This window comes from Haliotis cracherodii, unplaced genomic scaffold (genome assembly GCF_022045235.1).
Source record: "Haliotis cracherodii isolate W230 unplaced genomic scaffold, xgHalCrac1.p SCAF_2, whole genome shotgun sequence".
NCBI classification, from domain to species: domain Eukaryota; kingdom Metazoa; phylum Mollusca; class Gastropoda; order Lepetellida; family Haliotidae; genus Haliotis; species Haliotis cracherodii.
In genome coordinates this window covers 27,173,278-27,200,881 of record NW_027266275.1, presented here as the reverse complement: position 1 = coordinate 27,200,881, position 27,604 = coordinate 27,173,278, and the positions used below count along the sequence as shown (strand labels likewise).

The 27,604-nt window shown below is 40.2% G+C and overlaps 1 protein-coding gene across 10 annotated transcripts in view; it reads right to left on the bottom strand.

The window, feature by feature from the left end:
- LOC139467908 (RNA binding protein fox-1 homolog 2-like) overlaps positions 1–27,293 on the bottom strand; it is a 101,979-nt gene extending 74,686 nt beyond the window's left edge. For 2 of the 10 annotated variants that reach the window (XM_071249468.1, XM_071249471.1), the window contains exon 1: positions 26,796–27,293. In XM_071249468.1, coding sequence (XP_071105569.1) covers positions 26,796–26,993 — 198 coding nt within the window. In that variant the 5' untranslated portion in view covers positions 26,994–27,293. Of the gene's footprint in view, positions 1–1,100; positions 1,238–26,795 lie in introns of those variants that run through there. The other 8 variants (XM_071249466.1, XM_071249469.1, XM_071249467.1 and 5 more) reach the window with 6 other exon arrangements.
- Positions 27,294–27,604: the final 311 nt, after the last annotated feature.

Below are 27,604 nucleotides of genomic sequence, written 5' to 3'. Positions count from 1 at the left end.
GGTTTAGCCCAAAACAGCAGTCACCTGTCCACTGTCTACAGCTTGGCCATGGTTTAGCCCAAAACAGTAGTCACCTGTCCACTGTCTACAGCTTGGCCATGGTTTAGCCCAAAACTGCAGTTCACTGTTTATTGTTCAAACACCAGCAGTGTCTCAGCCCATCAGTTGTCCATCCACTGTCTACACTGTGACCATGTTTTAGCCCCAAACCAAAAGCCATCCCATTGGGATTCCGGGTTCGATTTGGTCACCAGCAACCTAAACAGGTAAAGAGAGCTGACTATGTATCAGGTGGGCATGCTCGGCTAACTGAGTCACTATACCCTGAGGTGTGGATTGTTGTCCAGACTCGATTACTTTCAGGCCACTATCAAACAGTTCAATACTGATGAGTGGTGGTAAACAACAGACATTTGTGAAAAATTAATATCATCACCATGTTTTAGCAGGGTTAGACACAACCACAGGTCCATCAATCCTGAGATCACTGAAAATCAGAAGGGACTTCATGTCTCAGTGGCAGAGTGAGTGAGTGAGTGAGTGAGTGAGTGAGTGAGTGAGTGAGTGAGTGAGTCAGTTAGTGATTGAATGAGTATGGCTTTAAGCAGCTTAAAACCATATTCCAGCAACATCACATCTGATAAACCAGAAATGGGTATCATACATTGTACACATGTGGGGAATGAAACCCAGGCCTTCAGCATGACGAGCAAATATTTAACCACTTGGCTACCCCACTGCCCTAACTAATGAAAGGGGCTTCGCACCAACAGCACAACATTGTTCGTATTCAACAACAGAAAATTCCCATTACTTGTTGGCAGCTGCATGAGATGAATTGGAGCATGCATAATTTTGCCATTCTCCTCATGACATCCTCTAAATCCACATCGTTAAGTCAAGTAACCATTACTCTGCATTAAGCAATGTTAAGTCCCGAAGACACAATTTCAAATATCAGATGCAAATCAACCCCTGGTGATGATTAAACCTGCATCTTGCCCACAGCGCTGAACCTGTGTTGAAATGAGAAATTGCGAATGTTGCAAGACCTGAATAACTGGACTAGATGCAGCTGAAGAACATTGCAAAAACCCTACCTGATCCGATTGAGAAGATAAGAATCTTACAAGTCAGGAAATCACGCAAGAATCCAACAATGCGACCCACTAAAAGCCTTGCCACTAACAAATTACTACTGCTTCAGTCTCTCATATTGATTTGAGTATTGTTGCCTTCCTGGCCATACTGTACAGGCCCTCTTTATTAATTGTGGGCACTACAAGTTAATTTTGTAAGCAGGGTTTAATGGCTAATTACAAGCCAAGGACCCATGTCTTATCTTACAGGAAACAGGCTGGCTACGCAGGAAGTGCATGTTTTCCTCCCTCTTGGCCTATGTGCTCTGGCAGGTACTGGGAGGCGCTGTGAGGATGTATAGAAGTCAAAGTTCAATGTCAAGCATTGTTATACAATAGCCTATTGAAATGCTGAGCATCAACACAAACTGATTTTCTTGGTTGCTATTTTGGTTATCAGGGTCACCAAATAGTATAAAAACATAAAAAGCTTTAATGGCAACAAGTAGGAGGCAAAAACAAGCAAGATAAAGGCAACCAATACAATAATAATATCAATACCATGCAAATTCAGGCTGGCAGACTGGTATATCAACCTATAGTCCTACAGTCTATAAATTTGCACATTTTAAGGGATTTGCTATATCTTATCATTACAAAAACTAGTGGACTAAAACTGTTAGTTTCTATTGTTTCTATCATGGGCGAGTTCATTTTAATGTAACTTCAAAATGTATTTGATTTATCTTGGGTTCTAAACTAAGCGCCCTTGGCAGGCGAACTGGGAAAAAAAAATTGTTTTGTTCCAAAATGGGATTTTGTTTACGTTCTTGTTTCCTTAACTTTTGAGACAGTTTAATATTGCATTCAGTGCAATGATGTTATACCAAGCTTTAACGCCTCCTAGTCTTTATTGGTCCTGTTATCAGTGATATACATGTTGCCCCTACAAAGTCATAACATCAGAAATAAAAATATTAACGTGAAATGGGAAATCTTTAATTTCAAGTCTGGAATTTTGAGTGACATTTGCTGCAGACATGGAGCCGAAACTATCGACCTCTGAGCAGGTCTTGATGAACCCCTGATTTCAATCAGATCAAGGTATGTCAGTGTGTAAAAAACTTAGGGAGAAGTCTCAAGTGACGTGTCTACAAAGTTTACCACTTGATACAACCAACTCCCTCCGTGGTCCAGTTGTAGAGCACCCGGAGAGCGGAAGGTCAGGGGTCTGATCCCCGGAAGCATCAAACCAAAAGACGTTAAAAGATGGTACTGGTTGTTACGCTGCCTGGTGCGTGGCAATGAGGGGCTAAATCAAGGACTGTTGTCTGAGTGGGGTATTCATGTTAAATTGCGGCATCGTATCTCAGTGGGCTTGCACTATTTAATCGGTCCGGACTAGTACAAGCAGCCACACAGACACACACACGTGTACATGCATGTCGCTATATAAGTGCAATAATCTTGAACGTGACTTCAAACCCCATTTCACCTCACCTCACATGAGTCAGTACTTTCTTCTTAAAACACATTGATTCAACCACAGAGTCTGAGTATGGTGCAACAGAGTATTGTTTTATGCAGCTTTTAGCAATATTCCAGCAATATCATGGAGGGGGACACCAGAAATGGGCTTTACACAATGAGACCTTGTATGGAATCCAACCTGGGCCTTTGGCGTGATGAGCTAACACCTCCACCTCTAGACTACCGCCATCACATCAGCAGGAATCAAGTAGTAGCAGGCAATGGTAATCTAACGAACTCATGGCTAATATCATTCAGCATCCTACTGATGTGAACTGTGATGATTAAAACGGCTAATATTGCCAAGAATAAACATCCACCACCCTGTCATTCCCTACAGCAAAGAGTACAAACAGTAACATGCCATCATCAACATCGCCTCATCTTCCACTTTCATTAAGTACATCTACACCCAATCAGAAGTCACAAAATGTTTATCACCCATTTAACATTTAAATATATCTGGCTGACAATACAAATAGAAGTTATATTGTCTCAATAAGCTTCCCAGCGCCGGCCATTAGTAGAAGCCATACCAAAATGTCACCACTCCACCTCAATACCTTCTCATTATCAAACTCAAATGAGTTACAAAGTTTGACGTTATTGATTTTATCTACCAATTTACGATAGTGTACATCATAAGGCCATTATCTGCACGTAAATTCCTCCTTCAAAGCAGCAGGGAGTTTAGCCAGAGCTCACAGATGAGCCTCCAACACAATGTCAATAAAACAATCAGACTTAATTTGTGGATCCAGATCATTACCCACGTTCTTTTCGATGAATCTCTGATTGGTCAATGAATAAAAGTGAGTAGTTCAACCCAGAATCCTTGGAAGCATGTTTTAAATAATCCACATCACACGGCTTCATTCCACACAATCCTCCTCCCCTTCCCAAAACCATTACTTGCACTTAAAAAGCAGATTTACTTACAACGAAGAAATTTACAGACAAGGGATTAAATTGTATGAATCAAATACATAAATTTTGCTAGGGATTGACCAGTAATGACTGTTGTTACACTTTACAACTCCAGTATAGATTCAGAGAGAGGCTTTTGCGGAAAAATCCTGAATGTAAACACTATACTTTGCTTTGCCCAACTGTGCACTGACATAACCCCTCAGTAACAGAGGCAAATATTATCTAAATATAACATTGGCATCTTTACATCTTAGCCAATTCAGTTAAAGACTAAAGGCTAAAAGCCTGGATAAAGTAGTTTTTTCTCCCCTACTTCCATCGTGTCTCCATCTAGTTATAGGACTAAGCCACACAACAAAAACTTTCAAATCAAACTTGAGGAAACCTTCTGGGAAAACAAGTTGACGTTATCATACAAAAGAAGGATTACATTTAATTCAAGGATTTAATGAATTTGCTCGAGAGGGATTACCTTGTATAAGTGAAGTCTGCGCCAAATTCAAATTGAAAGGCCCTATAACTGGCATACTTTACTTCCGTAAAACGTTGGATTATTTCGAAAAGCTTTGCGGAAAGTCTGACACATTCACCATGTAGCTGAAGTTACGAACTGCATAACAAAAGAAAAATTCTTAATAATAAAGGTAGAAAATAGCAAGATGCCATCTGGACTGATTGTACACTGGCAGTTAATTTTGACAGAGCAAGAAATTGACTTCTTGTGGCTGAGTAACTGTCTTATTGGAATGAAATATTGATTATGTCAATCAAACATCTCGTCATTAGACCTGCTTTGAATACTGTAGCAAAAATCAGGAGGAATTGAAAATATTTCAGAATGCAAAAACTGAATGTGCTGAACTGTTAGAGGGGACACTGCATACTTTACGAGCTGTTGCTGAAGTAACACTGACATTTAAACACAAGAGCCTGCGTCTGTAGGTGATTCACTCAACATCACCCAGTGTTCCTGTTGCACTAGTTTATATTGTCTGTCTAGTTAACGTCTGAACTCGAAAGGTCAAGACTAATCACTGCTGCAGTCCAAAGTTGTTTTCATAAAGTTGTCCATGTCTTGAACAATCCCTAATTTGCTACATACTGAAATACCACAGTCACATTAGACATGATGCATCTGACCTGTTTCTACACGACACATCAGGCAATTTATTTACCATACTGTAATGAAACTAGTGAAGAAAATGTTAATTTATGTACACAAAAACCTGCATATTAGCCTTGATAAAAAGACTGCCCCAAAAGGGCAAAGTTAGTAAAGGGAGGAGAGCCACGAAGTGGTGCAGGTCTCAGGTGTTTACCAAACCCACGAGCACGATTATGGTGCTGACAAACCGGTATTCGAACCTGTAATCAGAGATCTCTGCACAACGAATGGTGGCGCCTTAGACGACTGGGCCTCTGTGCTCCCTAAGTCTTTAACACATCTTCCATGACATCACAGAATTTCTAAATGACCTCTACATGCCATCATCACTGGCTTGGTTTGTATGTTTGTCACACTCAGCAATATTCCAGCTATATGATGGCGGTCTGTAAATAATCGAGTCTGGACCAGACAATCTAGTGCTGACATCATGAGCATCGATCTATGCAATTGGGATACGATAACATGCATCAACCAAGTCAGTGAACCTAAGCACCCGACTCCGTTAGTCACCCCTTATGATAAGCATTGGTTTCTGAAGACCAATTCTAACCCAGATCTTCACGGGTTCACTGGCTTGGTACAATGTCAAGGACATCAAGGGCTCCAGGTGACAAGCGAGTGAGTATGATTACTAAGCTTCTAGTAATACTCCAGCAATATCACAAAGGATGGGTGTCTTTGGCATGGCAAAACCAAGCCACAGAAACCCATAGACCACCACACAAACTGCACATTCTGCTTACAATACATACATATTACAAGGCTACATTCAACAACCCATAACTTTGGATCCAGAGGTTATCAACAACCTATAATAAATCCATAGTCTACACTCATCAGCTCCCAGAGTTCCGCAACCAACTCGTCAACCAGTGTCCTATGACACGATGATTGTACAAACTATTATTAACTTAACGGCCTTGCATTATTAACAGTAACCTCCATCTCGGAGATGTCTGGGAGCCTGTTCAGGTTCACTAACACAAGCATGGAGACATAATCTGTATGGATAAACTTTCATTAAGATGGATTGATCAGGGTGTGTGATGGTGTGGTTTAACATATTCAATATTTATGCCACGTCGTCTAGAACCCTGCAACCCATAGATAAAAACTCTCAATCCAATGTGGAATTTGAGATGTTGACCTTCCCTTCCTCTCCCAACTAACACAATATACCAATGGCGCCTTCAGACAGTTGTCTCTGCCACTGGGAGTCCATGTTGTGTCCCCTGATGGTCGTAAAGAGTGAGTGAGCTGTGTTTAACGCCACTTTTAAGAGTATTCCAGTCATATCACGTTGTGTCAGGTTAATGTGGGAGGAATGTTCCAAGTGATGCAGGTCTTAGACGTTTACTGCTTCGGTGAAGCCCATGAGCATGGGTACAATGCTGACAGACATAGAAACATAATCGGGGCAAACGGGGATTCAAACCCACTATCATAGGTTTCTGGCGTGCCCAAGGGATGCAACTCTGCAAAGCGAATTGCGGTGCCTTAGACGACTGGGCCATCCGTGCCCCCTGATGGTCACACTTAGTGTCTTGGTTCATTGTGTCCTTGTACCCCAGCCATGCTCATAATATTAATCACTGGTTTGTCTGTTCCAAACTAATATGCACAGGTCGCATTCATATATTTGTCCCACAAAGTGATGTAGCACTGGTCTAAAGAATGGGAGTTACGATCATCTTAGAGCTAAAAGCACGTTGTGGAGCCAAGTCCTTGAATATTGCGGAGTCTGGCATTAAACAACGAACAATCAGAACTCAAACAATTGTCATGTTTCATTTCATTCATGTTCTGTCAAAATCACACCGCCTGAAGCAGTACTCGATACACGACAGGTACACTTGTCACTAACCCAAATCCAATAACAAAGTATAACACACGTAAACAATATTTAGACGATTGTCCTCCGACCCAAGTCCTTCAAAAGGGCACATTTGTGCTTGTAATGGGTCAAATTTGAAAACTTTGGTTTGAAAAAATGATTGATCATGAATGAAAAGGGGAAACTTGTACAAATTTAAAGTAATCGTTATCTGTACCCTTATGCAACATAGCAATGAGAAAACAATATCAAATAGAATACTTCCAAAACGATATACAACTCGAAAGAAGTTAAAGAAAGCCTGAATCAGGTGTTCCTTAACATCTTTTGAGTAGACTATTTCACTTTACCCTGGAACACAAACACACCTACAAAGAACAACTGCAATGGCATTGTGACATGGAACAGTGTCAGACAAATACGCCCCCTCTCATGGCCTACCAGACACATGTTCATGACCACAAGCCCACAGTCAGCTAAATGAGAGTCAGACAATGCTCCCCCCTCCCTCAACACCTACTAACATGCATACGACAGGTAAATAAATGCCAGACACATTGAGAAGATTACATGTGATTACCCAATCAGGACATTTCCGACAGGTGTGTTTACTGCAATGTTTAACTGGATGTGACCGTGGCAACCAGTACACCACTTTAAAGAGAGAACAACGAGGGGTCTAGTCCATTATGTGACAACTTGGACCGTGAGTTCCCCAATATATGGGATACAATTACACCAGCGACAGGACCTCCCTCCGACTTGTGTTTCTTGAGAGAACCATGCCAAGGTTACTACAGAACACGGTCCTCAGGCATCAGGTGGTCCACCCCCATGGTCTCGTTTGGCTGGCATGTGCAATGCAAGGTTAAACTTTATTTGAGCTATATTTTAAGGCAGCATTACTTGGATCAACGGCTTTCATAGGCCCAGTGGTTTTGAATGGTAATACAATTCCGCAGTAGACACAGTTCTTGTCATACCAGAGCTAAAAATAAATATATGTGAAAACAATCTGAGACAAATGTTGAGAGTTGTTCAGCCAGCAAATACACAACAAAAACAAACATAAATGGCTGAGTGAGCAACAACAGCTGAAGAATTTCTATATTCCCATGTTTAATAATGAATTGAGAGAACCTTATCAGGGTTAGAAACTAACAGTTTTTGTCCACTAGTCCTTACAATGATAACATATAGCAAAACCCTTAAATTGGGCAAATATCTACTAGTCCTTAGGATACCTTTACTATCGGGCAGTTTGGTAAGGACTACTGGACTAGTGCCAGTTTCTAAAGCTTCTTATTTCGACACAACTACTGGTATCCTCTATTTCATCATCCTATTAAGTTTTGTAGACCTAGAGGTTTCACTAAAGATAGCGAGAAAGTGTATGACAAGTCATTCACAACAATCATTAAACAATGAAGACTGGTATCGCCATGAGCTTTAACAATTGCAAAATATATTAAACATTTCTATTTCTTCAAAGAAAGTGTTTGCCTCACAGGCCAAAGACTTAAACAAATTTAATAAATAAAAAATTCAGCAATATTCCAGCTACATGATGGTGGTCTGTATCAATAACCAAGTCTGGACCAGACAATCCAGTGATTGACATCATGAGCATCGATCCATGTAATTGGTATACAATGACATGCATCAACCAAGTCAGTGAGCCTGACCACCTGATCCCGTTAGTCGCTTCTTTCGACAAGAATACTATTATAGTCGCTTCTTATGGCAAGTATGGCTGAAAAAATGCAGAATAAACCAAATATAGTGAGGGGCTAAACGTTTTGCATCACATCAGCAGTAAACCAAACAGACAATGATGTTGGGAATCAATCAGGGTTGATCTTCACAGACAAGCAATCAATGATGAGTAACTATTCATCTTAGTTTTGAGTCTTCCTGCCTTTTTGTCACCAAGAACCATCAAATGATGTAAACGTTTTGAGTAAAGGCCTGCATAAAATGATTAACCAACAAAATCGATCTTCAGAGAATCGATCAGTTAACCTACCTACTAGACACTGATGACATTGATTAAATTGATTAGTGAGTGAGTATGGTTTTACACCGCTTTTAGCAATATTCCAGCAATATCACGGCGGGGGACGCCAAAAATGGGCTTCACACATTGTACCCATGTCAGGAATTGAACCCGGGTCTTCGGCATGACGGGCTTTAACGCTTTAACCACTAGTATGAAACAGCAAACGTATCAAGAGGAGAGTTGAACCAACAATAAAATGTGTATGGGTGATATAGGGCAGCCATCATGACACAAGAGAGTGAATGAGTGAGTGAGTTGGATTTTATGCCGCTCTTAGGAACATCACAGCAGGGGACACCAGAAATGGGCTTCACACATTGTACCCATGTGGGTAATCGAACTTTAGCATTTGGTGTGATGAACAAACGCTTTGACCACTAGGCTACCCTACCGCCCACTGAAACCTGCGGTGGTGATATAGTCATGGTGATAATAAAACCAAGCAACAAATGAACAATACTCATCACCAAAGGGAAAGAATGCACACAAACTGAACATCATAAGCTAATTACACATAGCTCTCAGTGTACCATGCGGACTGAAGCCTGCCTGGCCATAGTTGATGATCTCACACCTGAACACCCTTTGATCTCTCTGTACGCAGAGGAGGAGTAAACATTTTATGACTTGTTATCGGACCGTGCTATAAATCCTCGCTCCATGGTTGTAAATATTTAATCCCCTCATTGTTTTGCTATGTTGATAGTTGCTAAGCATACGGATGTCCGACCAGGAGGTATATGCCATGGATGAAGACAACACGCTAAAGCGGCAGGGGAATTCACAACCGTATCGCTTAGATCCAGATGTCACACTTCATTGACTTGATGAATATACATGCGCGTGAGGCTGCAGTCAACACTGTATGAAACAGACATCACCTCAAAAGACATTGTAAGCTAAGCATAAGCATGATAAGCATTAACGATACTTTTTTCATAAAATTAAAACAATATTGCTTCAGCCGCAAGTTCAGGGCAGATGGATTTTTCAAGTCAAGAGTTCAGTGTACAGCATAGTTTTCTAGTTCAGGTCCTTATGAAATAATGCAACAGTTTGGAGACCTTAGGTTATGTGTTAAGACAGGCTTATGTGAGGGCTGTGAATAGGAGGTGAAGGGTGGAAGATAGGGAATACACTGGTTTCATTGTCTGGACAGACAGGTTGTCTTCACATAAGTGTATGCCTTCTTATAATTCATGACGCCTGGAAACAAGTCCAGACAAAGTACACATCCAGGAATAACTAGCCAGCACCATGGTCATTCAACCGAGTCCAGGATTGAGGAGGACCACTCCTTAGGACATCAAACCAACCAACAAGTTCATTCCAGAGAAATCTGTTCACTCTGTTTCACTCTTTGTGTGGTCAACTTTTCACCAAGGCCAAAACTTTTCACATTGTTCAAAACTATCAATCGAAAAAGCTACATATATGGATATGACAAGAACTACTTAGCATCAATGGTTTGACCCACATTATTTTTTTAATTCTTTTAAGTAGCAAAATTCAAGGGATAAGTAGGTTACAGGGTTAGAAACAAATTTTTATTTCACTTGTGTGCAAAAATGATCTGCTACTGAGTTTCCATCTACCTTATGGTAAAAGTAGTGGTCAACAGGGAAATGTCAGCAGCCCTTCCTGAATTTCACTTGTCTTGGACCAGCAGACTATATGTATATTTCAAACCCTGGGACAGGTGGGGGGAAACAGGGTCAACATCATCAGTTCAAATATGTTTCTGTCAGAGTGCATGTTGCCACTGAAGGAACTGAGATTTGGTTGCTTTTGGCAATATTCCAAGTACATGACATATTTTTAGAATTTAAGCAGTGTACCAGTAATATGACAGCCAGGGTCACCGAGAATGAGCTTTACTCATTGTACCCTAATGGTAAAGAAATCTAGGATCTCCGACCAGCAAACACTAGGCTTAGTCACCTACTGATGCTGGACAGAGAAAGTTTGACCTCCACGCTGGTACCTACTATTAATACACATAGAAAGTCTGACCACCACACTAGTACCTGCAATTAACATAGCTGGAATATAGTCAAGGCTTGTTACATATAATGAAAGTATTTCAGCTGGAAGGGGAGGGGACGTCACACATTTAAAACATAGAGATGGCCAGGCAATAACCTGTACCTCAGCAAGCTACACAACGTCACCATCGATCCAGGGCATGTTGTGAATTATCCACCAATCCCCAGCCCATTGTACAACAATATAGCCTGCTACAATAAAACACAATAAAACATAATAAAACACATTCCCATAACTGTTTCCTTGGTTGTAACAAAGCTCATTTTCCCCCTGCATTCATTCCAATCGAACCAATACGACATGTGCAAATCTCCACGATCAATCATACTTACAATGACAGACTTCAATGACACTATTCATCAGAAGTATAAACAGCATCTACATCCCAAACCCAAGAACGCAGGAATGTACAGATGAGGAGGGGAAATGCACATGGATTTGTCTTTGGGGATTCACAAATTATGCCAAATTGCCATGAACACATCTAGATTATATAGACCTTTAAAATGCAAAGTGTAATGAATATTCCTAAAAAGGGAATTGATTGAAGCGGACAATGCTCTGGGTTGGTTACAGTACTTTCATTGTATGGGGAGACGATGTGGTAGCGGAATAGAAGCAGTTCGGCACCATTAGTGCAGTGATATATAGCAGGGAAACCATTGAACTCATAAATATCATGAAGTTTAAAACTCAACAATTCTAAAAAGTAACTACCTGTACACAAAATCAACATCCTCTTGTTTGTATTTGCAAATAACTTGTGTGAGAAACATGTGTACAGATTAAAACAATCTCATCTGGACGTCAATATTTAGGGCTTCAAGCCAAAATGACATCCAGACATTTTGGACACTTTGACGTATGAGCCATGTTACCCTGCCTGTAGCAATAACCAAAAAACCAATAGCTTTGACTGTAGAGGCTGTGAGGGACAAGGGAGCTACAGCCACCGCCAAAGAGAGGACTCTTTCTAATGGCCCTGCTCACCCTCGTGACATTTCACCTTGGAAAGGTGTTGAGTTCTGCGACCTGTTCTGGGTTTGGAAACGGAAGACTTTAAGCTGGCATTGAAAAGGGCTCCCAGAAAATATCATTCCCAAGATTTTGGAAAATTTGTCTGCATTATCACTATTTTAAGTTACATTTTTTACTACTTATGTGCCATTTTCATGTGAAAAAATGTTTGAAAATCGAGGATGAAAGACGTGTTCACTGTCCTTGTTTCATGTAATGTAATTCTGGAGGTCCTTCTTAACAGTCAAAGTAAAAGCTAAGCTAACCTTATCTTATTGTGATTTACCATGTATACAGTCATTCTAAGTTAACACTAGAGGTCTTCTTGACAGTACTTCCCATAGCAATGAGACCCATGAAGATCCAGGGTCTTCAGCAACCCATGCTTGCCATAAAAGGCGACTATGCTTGTCGTAGGTGGCAACTAATAGGATCAGGTGGTCAGGCTCGCTGACTTGTTTGAAGCATGTCATCAATCCCAATTGTGGATCAATGCTCATGATATCAATCACTGAATTGTCTGGACCAAACAAACTATAGCAATGTAGTCTGGATTATTCATGCAAAGCTACTAAGAGCGGGGTTGTGTTGGGGTTGGCAGTCATTAAATGGGTAAGTAATTTACTTTAATAAGTGTATTGTCTTGTATCAATGCAGGAAAACATGTATTGTGTATAGGGCCGTCACATGAAAACTGATGATGCACCGGTGTACCGATGTATCGTTTCAGCCCTACAGAACAGGGGACTGCAGTGACTGCGATCATGTGAATGGGTTCATCTTACATTTTGTCACAAGACAGGCAGTAGACCCATGAAAAACATCTTAAGGCCTTATATATATTTAGTTGGTATTCAAGACCGACCGACAAAAACTTATGAAATTAGAACACCAAAAAAAGGACTACATGTATTAACAAAACAATCTTTTTCATGGGTTGAAAAAACACACCGGACAATAGATTTTATCACCGCTGTTCATAAAAAAAAATAATGAATAATAATAATATGTATACAATACATAAATATTGTTATTCTTTCTTAAACCAATCAATTATCTTTCGGTATCTTGCCATGTCAAAAGTTGATTGTTTTTCCTTCATGAGTAGCAGTACATATCTGGAAGTTGAATTTTTATATTATTTTCCCTGGACCACCTACATTGAGTGTTTGTAAACCAACCAATAAAAAACGGGCTAATCTACCATGTGGTTAAATAGTAGATTGGTCAAGCTGAAGACACTGGTTTCATTCCCTTGGTGTGAAGCTAATATCGGATGTTCGAATCCCTGATGTGATAAGACTTGAACATTCTTAAAAGAAGAGTAAAACCAAACACACTCACTCACTCACTCCATATGCTGCAAAAATAGGATAACGACTTCCATAGCTTTCATACCTGCATATTTCATTACACTGAAGGTATGAACCCAATAAAAAATTGCCAAGCTATCAGTTCAGCAATATTCCACAGTATTATGGTAGGAATTTCCTCATACTGTAATTAATGATTTTTTCCAGAGTTTGAAATTGTATCTGCTGTCATGTAACATGTTCAATGAATACCATAAATAAATCATTCCTTCTCTGCCTGAATGGCAACTCCAGTGCATGGTGGCAGCTGCCATGACGAGGGTCACACTTCCCCACAGAGACAGGCATCATAAGAGTCAGTGGTCGACCCGGTCCTCCTTCAACCAGTCCAGTGCTCTACAGCCCCGCAACATGCATGATAAGCTACAAGTGCCAGTGCTACTCAAACATTGATGAGCAGATAATTACTTACAGCCCTCTTTGACCAGCCTTTGATCTCTCAAAGTCATCAAGCTTTAACAGCCTTCAGTGTGGCATTGGAAAATTAAAGCATCAATGTGTCGATGGAACTTGAGACAGTGATATGATATCAATGGTTGATCTAAATCGGACCTGAATTGGATGTTGGTCTTACCGTGATCATCAAGTGACTAAGCTGACTAAATATTCCAGGAGCTACTTTCTGATTAAATCTAAAGGATGCTAGCAGATGCTGGACTTCCAAAACACAAAAAAGGAACGAGCCAATGATTTGTATTGGCATTTAAGGGTAAAATGGTAGTGCTGATGAAACTTGAGGGAGTTTGTAAACCCCTGGACAGATATTGTTAGATGGCCATAGCCTGGGTTTTATAGTGGGATTGATCTAGTACTTTGTAGAGTTAATCAAACATTGAGCAACATGGGTCTGTCATGAGAAGCTTATTGAAATGTAAAGATGTTGGTCAGAGCTTTTCGATCCATGGTTTTCATCTGTTCTGAATTACTATAGCAACATAATCCTGCATAAATACAAGCACAAATTGTTACAAAAAAGAGCAAATATCTGTTGATACATAGAGGTAATTTGGAAAAACAACCCATCTACTAAAGCTGTTTCAATGAGATCTCACGATCAGCACTAACATGCACAAAGTGAAATAAGGGAGAATGCTTCTGATTCTGGGACATCCTTCTGATGTTCCCACCAAACAGGCAGCGAGTTGAAGTCCTGATACGTCACATGCTGTGTATAGAGTTTTATCAACTCACTGGACCATAACCACAAACCATGAACCATGGATACGGCAGACATGTTGGAATCTGATACACAGACTTGAATTCAAATGCACTTAAGGTGCATAGATTCTTGCAGTTATGCCAATGTTTTATTAAAGATCTATTCCACACAATGCCTGAAAATGGATAGTCTGGCAAACTGCACTCATTCAACTTCAAGTAGTGATTTTACAACTTCAAAGAGACATCTCTACGATTAAAATCTACCTGAAAAAGAATTGGAAGATTCTTAAGTAATATAAGCAAAAACTCAATGTCCATGATGTTTAGTCACCCCGATTCGTGTAAACAAGATGGACGGTGCATAGTCTGCGAGTGGGTGATCTATGATCGGCTGCTTCACATGGCAACACAAATACACATGAAGAACACCTGACTTTGTGGATGCAGTGAAGTTCAATGATCTTTTGAACAAATCTCTCACTTCCCACTCACAAACTGTTCTGTAGTGATGCTAATTGAACTTTTGACAGTTTTTGTAATGATCACACGCTTATTATCTGCCATTTACAACCTCTGAATGAACCCATTTACCACCTCTGAATGAACCAGGTTCACCATACTTATCAACTCTTTTCATTTCACAATGTATTCAGCACAGGAAGTGTTTTTTTGTGCAAGCCTAATTCCAGTCCAATCAAGTCTAAAGGAACATTAACTTGGGCCAAAGTTTTGCATGGAACTTAATTGAAATACATCCTCATAGACAAGTCACTCTCCTGCCTCCCTTCTTCCCTAGTTGATAACCTCATCACAGCAGACTTTCCAAGCTTGATTACCCCCACCTTTAAATTGTTCAAAGTTACGATGACTTTCCTTAGATTACAGATTTCTTTCACACCTTTTCTCAGATTCTTTCAAGATAGTTGACACATTTTAAAACGATGTATGACATTCAAACAGAAAAGCATAAATACATTTTAGAACACTTTGCTGCTCAAAGGGCGAAATTTTCAAGAGAGTGTCTTTAAACATGTAAAGTAAACATGGCTATCAGTATGGGAATTACCAAGCACATAAAACACGACTTTCAGTTCCCATAATGATTTCTGTTAGATTGCTGAAATAAGAGTAATGATCCTTTAAGAAGATAGCTAACAGAGTCCAATAAATATTTTATATTTGCTTTTTGTTGCCACTAGGCATTGTTATTCTACAAGGCAACTTTTCTCTGCCACACTAAGACATTACTATGTTTTTAAACGGTTGGCAAACATTATTTTTCTCATGTATAATCTATATTTTTTGACATGATACCCCAAAGACATGGCATTACATTGTTTTCTTACAGATGAGGTAATTGTTAATGATCTTCAGCACATGTTCTCTGCTTGTCTCCAGGTGTGGGAAATCTTGTGCAGAATAGGTTCTAAATGCTGGTCTCCTTTTGGGAAATCTGGGGAAGAACAGGTCCCCAGTATCAACAATAGTCTAGCTGTGGGGAATCTGGGGCAGAACAGGTCCCCAGTACACAACTCTGGTCTCCTTGTGGGGAATCTGGGGCAGAACAAGTCCCCAGTATCAACACTAGTCTAGCTGTGGGGAATCTGGGGCAGAATATGTCCCCAGTACCCAACTCTGGTCTCCTTGTGGGGAATCTGGGGAAGAACAAGTCCCCAGTATCAACACTAGTCTAGCTGTGGGGAATCTGAGGGAGAACAGGTCCCCAGTAACCAACTCTGGTCTCCTTGTGGGGAATCTTGGGCAGAACAAGTCCCCTGTACCAAACTCTGTGGTCTCCTTGTGGGAAATCTGGGGCAGAATAGGTCCCCAAGATCAACACTAGTCTAGCTGTGGGGAATCTGGGGCAAAATAAGTCCCCAGTACCCAACTCTGGTCTCCTTGTGGGGAATCTGGGGCAAAATAACTCCCCACTACCCAATGGTTTTTTTTATCAGAGCTGGCTAATGAGAGACCTTGAAACAGCCTCACTGCCAAGTGAACATAGACCTATTTACACCAACTCTTGTCCTGAAGTTCTTTATATTTATCTTGAAGTGAAAAGGGCACATGACAAAAATCTTCATTGTTATTCTCGTGATGTTTCAGTGCTAGCAGCTGCCCTTCATCAGGTGAGTGAATCATAATAAAGAACCAGAACAGTAGCGACGTGAGAATCGTACCAAAGAAGCTGCCATACAAAACTCCTGTGATTCAATTGCGAAAAAAATCAACAAATACTTCAACAGTCCATGTGATGATGGTGTGTGCCTTATTTGAATTCCAAATGATCCAGTTTTCAATTCGGACAATGACAGTCAAATGTTTACTTTGAACCTGAGCAGTCCATTTAATCAGCAACATTTACTCTTCAAAGCAGTCATGAATTTTCCAATCATAGAATGCTTAAAAGTTTTTTCCCTCAAATGCATCTGACTTTTATTTCATCAATACTAGCTAATGGGAGGCTGAGGGAGAAAACCTCCTCGCCACTTGCCAATACACCGGTGATGTCTCACACCAGCTAACTCTTACACAGCTAAACTGAGAAGACATCGTGTAACACTATCTCTACATCTAACAAGAAATCTCATCAAATTTACACATGATACCCACATAGTCTCCTTGTCAGTTTGCCTGCACCTAGGGTTGCAAGATGAAAATTGAAAATCCTGTAAGCAAACAGTTCGACCAAAAATCGATACAGAACATTAGTCTCCCTTGCATGGTTCACAACCTTATGCAGACACGACTTGATGGCACTCAATTAAACCTCCATCACATCACAACACAGCAAGGGTTAAGCCATTCTGCATACAACTTTCCGTTAACACAGGCAGGATCAATGTTCTATATAATAGAAAAGTCAACAACCATCTCAGGGACTTTAGACAAATCCCGTTAAGTATTTCCATTGGTATTTAACAGGATTACTTCCCTTGTTGTTGAAGGGCCCAAGGCAGAGGATCCTCATCACCACAATCCCCTCGAGACAAAGGGATCTGTGCTTCTGTTGACCTTTGACACAACATGAACAACGCTCTTTGATGCTCTTCTACTCATAATTGTGACATCTTTCTATTATCGACTCAGTACAGACTTCGGCTTACACAATTTTGGGATAGGACTCCGTAATCTGCGATACTAGCAGGTGAATCACGCTATGCCAATGCATTTCTGTATCACTTTCATGCAGTGTGAACTCAGGGGGAGTGAGTTGGGTTTAACAAAGCTTGGAACAGTTGTTCAGCCCTATCACAGCCTGTCAGATGTTAAGGTGCAGGAACCGACTGTTACCACTTGTGGAAACCCAAGAGTTTGGGTGTGGTGCTGACAAACCAAGATTCAGAATGACTTTCAGATTCAAACCCATAATCATAGGATTCTGGCATAGCTAAGGGACCCAACTAACCACAGCAAATGCCTACGCCTCCAGACTGGGACACCTAAGCATAATGGGACACCTGTACCCACTGGGACTTGAACGGTTTTTCCCCCTTAGGAGCAGACAACAGTGATGAACTTTTATAGTTCTATCACAATGTCAACAGAACAGTTCAAAGATGTTGATTTGACTCTCTCACTCTGCTGAAACCATCAGCAACTTCGAGGTCCTGGGTCTACTTCCACACAGCTATCTTAGACTGTCGCATGTCTACACTAAAGTATGGGAGTTACGATCATCGTAGCAGTATGACTGCTTTGAGCATGCAAAGGACAATAATTATTGGCACCTTGTGAATCTACCATAATAAAATGATAGCGACTGGGAGCAAAATAAGCAGGGAAAAACTATGAGATCCAATCCCAGTCCTCTAATGAACAAACAATCGCCATCTTAAACATAATCACAATGAAAACATGATCCTCTTGCCATCATTCACCCCATGCCATTTCATGTTTATAACAGTGCCACAAGTCAGGGCTGAAAGTACAGAATGCAGTCTGTTTACACGAGGGTTATTGTCTTGTTAGACCTGCATGTTGAGGTTAAGTCTCAAGAGTTGAAGCATGCTTCTAGGGTCCGTAGTTCTTTCTCCAATTGTGCCAATTTCCTATTTTTGTGTATACCTTTATAATAAATTATGTCAGGTTGGGTATGAGTCAATGCACGAGTGCACTATCTTGAGGCACCTCTCTGTCCTCTCCAGCAAAATGAAAAAATAAATAGGACACACCTTTCATCTTAAAGGAATTAATTTGGCCAATACTAGTCTTCTCCTCAAACTAGACCAGGGCCTCCACTTGGGATCATAACCTTTCAGGAGAAACTTTTTATCAATAGTTTATTTCAAGACTGGATGTCTTGGACAAGTGTGAACACTGCTGACCTCGACGTATGGGAGCGGTGCTTGTGTTAATCAAATACTCAGCTTACATCACATCCACTGGGGTGACAAGAGTAGAGCTATGCCATACACCCATGTATAATGGACCCCAGTCAGCGTCTGCACAAGTCCCCAGTATGTGGAGCACAAGGAATCCATATTCACACTGTAGTCAGACTATGTTGGTAAACCTGTCGACTAGGAGGTCTGCATGGAGGCTATCACAGCCATCTAGAAGCAACAACAGTTTTGATGAGACAATTAAACAGCAAGGCCTAGCTTCAATACTCTAGCCCTTGTGAGGATCTGTAAATATCTGTCAGCCTGGACACATAGTACAGCATCAGTCACCAATGACATTCAAGACAAAATACATGATCTACTTCAGATGAGTATCGCCAATTATACCTTGCAATACACAGCAAATATATTGTGATTATAATGGAAACCAACTGTCCACAGAGGCTGATAAAGTTAGTTGATATTACTGTATTGGCTTTCTATTGTACAATCTATGTGGTGAATATACTGTGATTATAACAGAAACAGCTGTTAGCAGATACTGGTCCTGGCTCCTTACATCTGTGACTTACCAGTGACTCATTACATACCACTGGTTCCTTTCACACCAGTGACTGCTTACATACAAGTGAATCGTAACATACCAGTGAATCGTAACATACCAGTGGCTCCTTACACACCAGTGGCTCTTACACACCATTGGCTCCTTACATACCATTGGCTCCTAACATATCATTGGCTCCTTACATACCATTGGCTCCTAACATATCATTGGCTCCTTACATACCATTGGCTCCTTACACTATTGGCTCCTTGCATACCATTGGCTCCTTACATACCATTGGCTCCTTACATACCATTGGCTCTTACACACCATTGGCTCCTTACATACCATTGGCTCTTACACACCTTGGCTCCTTACATACCATTGGCTCCTTACATACCATTGGCTCCTTACATACCAGTGAGTCCTTACACACCATTGGCTCCTTACATCCAAGTGGCTCCTTAAAGCGTTTCCTTCCACTCTTGAGTCTGAGGGTAGTTGATTACCTTTATCATGTCTATACTGACTCTACCTGTTGGAAGCGTACATCTCAGATTGGTGGAAACACCATAGTCCTTCAGGACCCACTTCGGAATTAAAAACAATTCAAACCTGTGTCTTCGGCATGATGAGTGAATGCTTTAACCAATAGGCTTAGTAACTGCACCACCCATGATACACACATTAATAACAAAGTACAAAGAGAAGGTATAAATGCACATCTAAAGTTTGCCTACCTACACTTCTGGAGCAAGGAACATTATTTCCCTTTTCCAAATTTTCACCTGAGGTTACAGATTTCATGATTATTTAGCTATTCCTTCCTTTGTTATCAATGTAATGAAGTCTTTCATCATCAGAAATTCAAAGACCATAAAAGTCAACCTGACCATCTGTCTGAATGTCACAGCCTTTTGTAATGAATGGACAAACCCCCCAGATGACAATGACGAGAGCTCTAGCCTTATTAAAGCAATGTATGATATTGGGACACACGATGCAGTGTTAATCATCTCGAGTCCAATAAAGTCATATTTGATGATTCATAGCTATAAATGGCAATCTAATACTCTACATTGTATCAGATTTTTTTCCCAAATATTAGCACAAAATCACTAATAATGATTTTCATGCCAAATCATTCCCAAACAAGCTTTCCATTTGCCGGCCTGGTGACTGTGCATGGCTATTTCACATGACACTGGATGAGTCACACCGACACTATCTTGTGTGAGCAGAGTCTACAACAGGCAGTTCCACACACTCCCCCTTCATTCTTTACACAAGCCTGGAGCCTGGCATCAAGCTGATTGCTTTAAGTAGTTGCTTATTGGTCACAGAATTTACTCTAAGCAAATGATTCATCATCTTACATAAATTTACCAAATCAGATACTGCTACAAATAATAGAAACAAATCTTGAAGAACGTGAGAATTGTTTAACATGTCTAGGCATACTTAGTCATTATCTTTCTTACGAATTCCTGTCCTGCTTTTGGTTTCCAGTGATAGAAACTAACATTTTTATCCCACTAGTCATTATGGTAACATACTACGAAACCCTTAAAAATGACAAATTTCTTCTAGTCCTTATGATACCTTAACTATTGATCACTTTGGTCAGGTCTTTAGGACTAGTGCCAATTTCTATCAATGGCGTTAAGTAGCTTTGAACACAAATGAGTAGTGTTTTATGCCACTTTTAGCAATATTCCAGCAACATCACAGTAGGGTACACCAGAATTGGACTTCACCATGTTGGGAATCGAACCTGGGCATTTGGCGTGATGAGTAAATGCTTTAACCACAAGGCCATCCCACCGCCCCAGATTCACAAGCACTCTTGAGTGTGAACAGAGACAATACAAAAGGATATATACACAATAAAAGCAGTCCGAGACTTCAGTCAGTACCAAATCCTGGGACCCATTCTTGAAAAGCTAAAACTTGAGACCCTTGACATTTATTAAGATATGTCACTCAATAAAATGAATAATGTGACACCGTTTCATTTGCTTTAACCAGTCCTTGAACAGATTTACTGGCGTTAGGCTAACCTGATGGCACGGCTGTCAGGTCCAGCACAAACTGTATAAGTATGCAATCATTAACAAAAAATGATTGAACAAATTCATAACAGTGTATTAAACATTATGACTAAAATGGATAGAATTATCATAAAACATCCTGCAAATTATCAGGCAAATATCATTTATCACTGCAACATGAGAATGCCCTCATTTTGTCTAACAAGTTGCCATTATCAACCACGCTGCCATATGACACCATGGCTAATCTGCATACTAACGTAAACAACCATGGCGTCTGACTGTATTGGAACGTCACATGATTGACAGAGTGCCTCCAGAGTCAACCGATGATAATTGGGTTGATGATGTAGCGTGCAATTATTTCAGGGAAAACAGTAGCGACTTAGATGAGTAAAACCTCCTCAGATTGCAGAGGGAAGGTGGAGCACGCTCCACAGCTAAGTGCACTGTTTAGGCAGTATTCAGATACTCTGAATTTCCTTGCAGGTGCCAGTATCCATCATTGCACTGTCGATCACTTCAATATCAATGTCAATCTCCATCAAACTCCGACAACATACATTCTTGTAACTTAGAAACCCGTTTCCCCCTGATGCTGACGGAAACAAAGGCCATGACATAGTGACGTAATCCATTGTTGGCGACGTGTGTCCAGGCAACTGTCATGCCGACGACCTCAGCCGTGTCCATCGTGTGAATAACAACTGGCAAACATTGTTTCAATGGGTTGGTTCAGGGATATATCATGCTATGGACAAATTCTCTCCACTTCAGCTATTATAACGGTTACATTATTTTTTTCGGGCATTATCATCTGCAGAAGCTCCCTGTCTTCATAGACAGTTAATTCTGGCTTTAGAATATAATGCCCTGTAACCATGGTAACACAGCATTGACCTTACAATAATAATCAAAATATTTCATTGGAACAGTTAAAATAATCATCATATACACACACACACACACACACACACACACACTAAAGGGAGTGAATGTGTTTTTTTGCCGCTTTTAGCAATATTCCAGCAATAACCCAGCAGGGGGGACACCAGAAATGGCATATAACAAAAGCATCACATGTGTGCCTACTGATCCATACCCATCAGTCTACCACACTAATTAATATCTGAATTTAACACTTATCATATTGACATCGTTGAAGCAGTTAGTGTAGATTAATGGCAAAATTTCGATGTTAATTTGAAATGTACAAAACAATTTTATACTTTCAAGCAGATCAATACATGGTTTTACGGCCCTGACACCACAGCCCCAGCACTCTAGTTGTTAAAGTAGCAATACCCAATATTCATAGCAATCAACGACTAATCAACACACTGTCAGCACTTGGGCACCACCATTGTATATTGTCTATATCATCACCTATAGCCCATTGTATATAGCCTATATCACCATGATCACCACCTGATATGGCCATTGTATATTGTCTATATCACCACCTGATATTAACATGATGTAAACCACACAAAGGAGACAGTCGGGTGTGACTGAAACATAATACCTCCTCTTGAAACCACTGGGTATAATGGAATCAATTCCGCCATTCTCTCCAAAGCACATTTGTACCGATCGACATTCACAGTTCTGCAGCCAAGAGCTCTCACCATCATTCAACCATATCCCTTTAATTAGCCTCCATTCTACACAGGAACATTCCTTTCTAAGTGAGGGATAATGGATTAGGGAATTACAGTTTTCATATTCATCATTTCTGACTGAAAAATAATAACTTTACTTCTAGATTAACTACAAACTGATCCATCATCTCGTTTTGCCGAAAATAAGAATCAGCATTTTGTCACAATGATTTCAACAGCACATAGATAATCATGGATTCAATTCTTTAGTAGTATGAATAGATAAAGAAACTGAATATGTTAACATTAGATTTGGGAGCTCTGCACTACATCAGGGTCCCAAGGTGAGACTGAAAATACCATGAAAATGAAATCTGCTGCAACCTAAACACAACTATAACAATTACTGCATAGTCTCTATTACACCATTTACTTTACAGGACCGGAAAATCCCAGAGATACTAATACTTTTGTTTTAATGAAATATATTAACAGATTGTCATTTGAGTGGGAGAAAAGGACTCTGAAATGTTCCTGTGTTCCACATTAATGAAATGTAGCATTGGCAGGACAGTAAACCATGAAACAAAACAATAAATGACTTTTTATAAGCATAGTGTTTTGTGTAAGAGGCCCACATTTAGCTATGTGTTTTGAGCCCATATTTTGTTCCTTGAATGCAGCCCACATATACATTGATCTGACGCTGACTTATAAAAATGGATACTTATCATGCTTATCCCACGTGTAAACGACTGATAACAAACCCCTGGCCAGTAATGAGGATATTCAACATTCGTTAGCAAGGACTGAATCAGGACGTAGTGTCTCTGATCACACAACAGAGTGTCTGTGTAAACCTGAATCAGCCTTTTAATTTACACTTTTGACCAGTTGAACGGTGATAATTGTCAAAGCCATGGTTCTCCCACAGAACCTTGTTTTCCATGGATATGAAAAATCTGTCATCAGATTGCTCCAACAACTTAAACATCAATACACCCTGCAAGTGCCAATGTTGGGATGTCAGGTGACATTGTCTGTTCTGGGATGCCCTCCCACAAGACACAGACCATCCATACTTACTATACTATTTCTTTATCTACTACTTACTATACAGAACATACTGTAACAGTGCTAAACATAAATAAGTGCACCTACTGAGCTTCAGAGTGGCTAGAATACTCAAATGACCCGTTCCCAGTAAAAACGTTGTGTATGAAATATAGGGCAGAGAATCCATATCGTTTAGAAATTGAGAGCTATTATTAATTTACTGGGGTCAATCAGCAAGACCCCCTGGAAGCTGAAGAGCTGTGCTTAACTCATTTCAGGATTCGAAATTAACCCAAGTCCACAAGTCTGAGACTGAAGAAGTTCAGGAAGTACTGTGTCATTTCCTTGTGGACTACCACTTTTGTCATTAGGAACATGGAAGATGGGAGATCTATAGAAGATCACGTTTAAAGACTAGCGAAAATGGAAATAAATTTCTAACCCTTCATGTGCCAAGTCTTGGAGGTCAAGTTGTGCTGTGCACCTTTAACATGGCTTAAGACCCTGCAGCACGAGTAGCAATGACACGACAGGCTTGTGGTAAAGACTGCAGTATCCTACTACCTGGCACAAGGTATCCATCATGCATGCAGGTGAGCCTTATTGATGTGGGTTTGGTCAACAGCCATAAGAGGATTACCTATGTCACAACAAGCTGCGGATTCAGTGAGCGGTCCTACATCAAGTCTCAAGGTGACTTGACGTGTTTACTTCCAAAAACAAACATAAAACATTTTCCAAACAGATTTTCACATAATTTCTTAAAGATGAAAATGTGACAAATTCACAGATTGTGTGAAATAGCCAGCACAAAAATATTGATTTTTGAAAAAAAATGTTTAGGGTAGGATATAATAAAGATGAAAGTTGAGCACACCAATGTCATAAAATGTCCTAATCATGGAATCAAATACTACAAGGCATGTTAGAGTACAAATTACCAGGTCCATAAAAATGATCAATGAAATAGTAGAATACCAGCTATGTTTATTTATCATATGGAGTACACACTACTAAGTTGAGGAGATACAATGTTCTTACCTACACTGATTCATACAAAGGTGGAAACAGAGGGGTGGGTGGTGTTGGGAAAGAGGTGTGTGTGTGTGTGTGTGTGTGTGTGTGTGTGTGTGTGTGTGTGCGTGCTGGGAGTGCCCCACCCCCTTTAAATGGGGCCCTCAACCAAGTCAGCTCTGTGACATGGGTTTTATATGCACCCCACTACTTCAAAATTATGGATCCACCTCTGTTTTCTAATGGTTATATGTCCAGGGTTCATTTTTAGAATTTTCTGACATGGGCCCTTTATGTGAAAATTTCAAATATTCAAGAGGTATGCCCATACAGCACAAGGTTGAAATGCCTAATTGTATTTGAAAATGTTGGCTTTTTAAAAAATTTAGGGTCTAAAAGCACATGGCCCCACCCTAGAATTATCCCTATATGTCCAATACCAACACCAAAACCCAACACAAACACAGCAGAAACTAAAGAAAATAGACTCAACCGTTGGTCATTACAGCGTCAGTCCTAACCATCAACAACGTCAAAAGCAACAAAAACAAAGTGGACATGTGATTGGCACAGTGTGTAAGAGGGCGACACCTAAGTAGTGTAATCTAGATCCCAGTATCAAGGGCCCAGGTGATATATCACTGGGCATAGATAACCTCTGATCTGCAGGGAGATTATAAGCACTTCAGCTAACCCCCCTATCAATATAAGTTTAGACGTATCAGTTTATAATACCATAGCAGCAGATACCTCTTAACTGTTACTGCTCCCAATAGTGTGACTGAGAAAAACGCAGATATATGTTTTCAATACTTGGGAGTCTCTATTAATAAAAGTATATGGGGTTGATTTATATTCAAGTCTCGAAATCATGTAAATGTCCTCTTAAAGCTGGATACATGTTTAACTTGGGGAAAAAGATTTGTTTGGCATTTAATGGGGAATGGTTTTCCTTGAATTTTCTCAAGCTGTTGGCTAAATGATGTAAAAAATAACATATTGGCAATGGTTACTGGTAAGAGGTACAGTGCTAGATTTATCACTGAATAGTTTGATCATGTGATTTAAAAAAAAAACCTATTTCAGAAAGGATTAAATGGTATCATTTTAAAAAAGCTGTGTCATTTATTCATTAGTATAATTAACATTCATATTAGAATTGTTTCAGATTCCTACTGCCCATATTCATGATGATATCTACACAGAACAACACAAGTTCTTCTAAATTTCAACATACCATTTTCCCCAATACACCACAGTGTTGCAAGTTATTAATAGAACTATTGGTATATGTTTCAGTTCACAAGATAACATTGACAGTTTCAGTATTAAACAGTTTTTAGGAGGAAGTGAAATAGGTTGAGTCATAAAACAGTCACATGAGAATGATTATCACTGACAGACTTTGGGAGTCACTTCGGTGAATATTGGCTTTTGTCCATGGGAAATTATGTAGTAATTCTAGCGCCGACAAAGGCCTGCATACGGGAATGAAGTGAAGTACAGGGTAAATAAAATGTGAAATGAACCCTAGCTGTAGCCACCACCACTGACAGGCTATCGGACAATGAAACTAATGACGCTCCATTTTCCTGCTTGCTTCAAGGAAGTGAATACATTGGACGCTCATGTTAATCCCCCAATGCGTGTATGAAAAATACTTCCAATAAAGATGCAGCTGTTCACAATATTCCTCACAAGTCATAATTCCCACGAATAACAACTGTACAAATATGATATCGGAGCCATGTATATGTATTGATAGAACACCGAGCGAAAATAAACCGCGGGATTCAAACACTAGTTTCCTTAGTTATTTGCCACAGGTTCATTTTTAGCCAAGACAAACGTGACAGTTGACAAATCGAGCAGGAAAGAATCCCTCGCTGTTTACCTGGGTCATATACACCCCCCTCACTAAACAAAGTCCTTGTGATAGCACACCTTTTCTTTGTCATCAGTAGCTATCATTCAAAACACGCTTACCTCTCCATTCGTTCTGTTTTCTTTGTTCTCCTCGTTAATTTCCTTCGTTCCGTTTATGTGAAGCATTGTCTGTGTTCCTGAATTTTCTTTCTGTAGAAGAAACTCTTTCGCAGGGTCTCTAGTAAACAATTTCATAAGTTTTTCATCAATCTTTACGGCAGGTCCATTCCCCGAAACTTGAGTTATGGTCTCCGCCATGTTGAATATCGGGAAATCACGCCTCCGTTGTCACTCGCGGTTGCAGCTGCTTACTCCCAATGCTAACTCAGTCATCAAACTCGGCACAGTCCGCAAAATCACTCACAACACCAAGCGGGCACGCGTTTCCGCAAACCTGCATCCGTTCTCTTATCACTGGTAAATTCCCCGTTCTACGTCCGAGAGAATAAGCTTACCCAACCTCTGTAATGATGAAACAATACCCGGATGCGCTGGGGCCCACAGATGAAAGCTGGGCGATGTTTTGTTTTGCCAAACCCAGCGGCCCGACACCTGCCTTCTATCGAACTGCGTTCATTGGCCCGTTCCTGAATCGATCCATGTCAATCTAACCGCTCATTTGGAAATAAGGCACAGGAGGTAGAAATCAAATTAAAGATTAAGCATCAGCTGACATGAGTTATCATAAGAGATAGTTGTAAGCCAACGCCGGACGCAGCCTGTACCATATATGCACAGCAGTTTGACGACAGGTAGAATTTATCGATCACTCAGGTGTAGTCAGGTCGGACGATAGAGATACTTCGTTACTACTTGTGGCCAAACACCGTGACCCTTATAGAGTTATATTGTGGAAATATGAAGTGTGG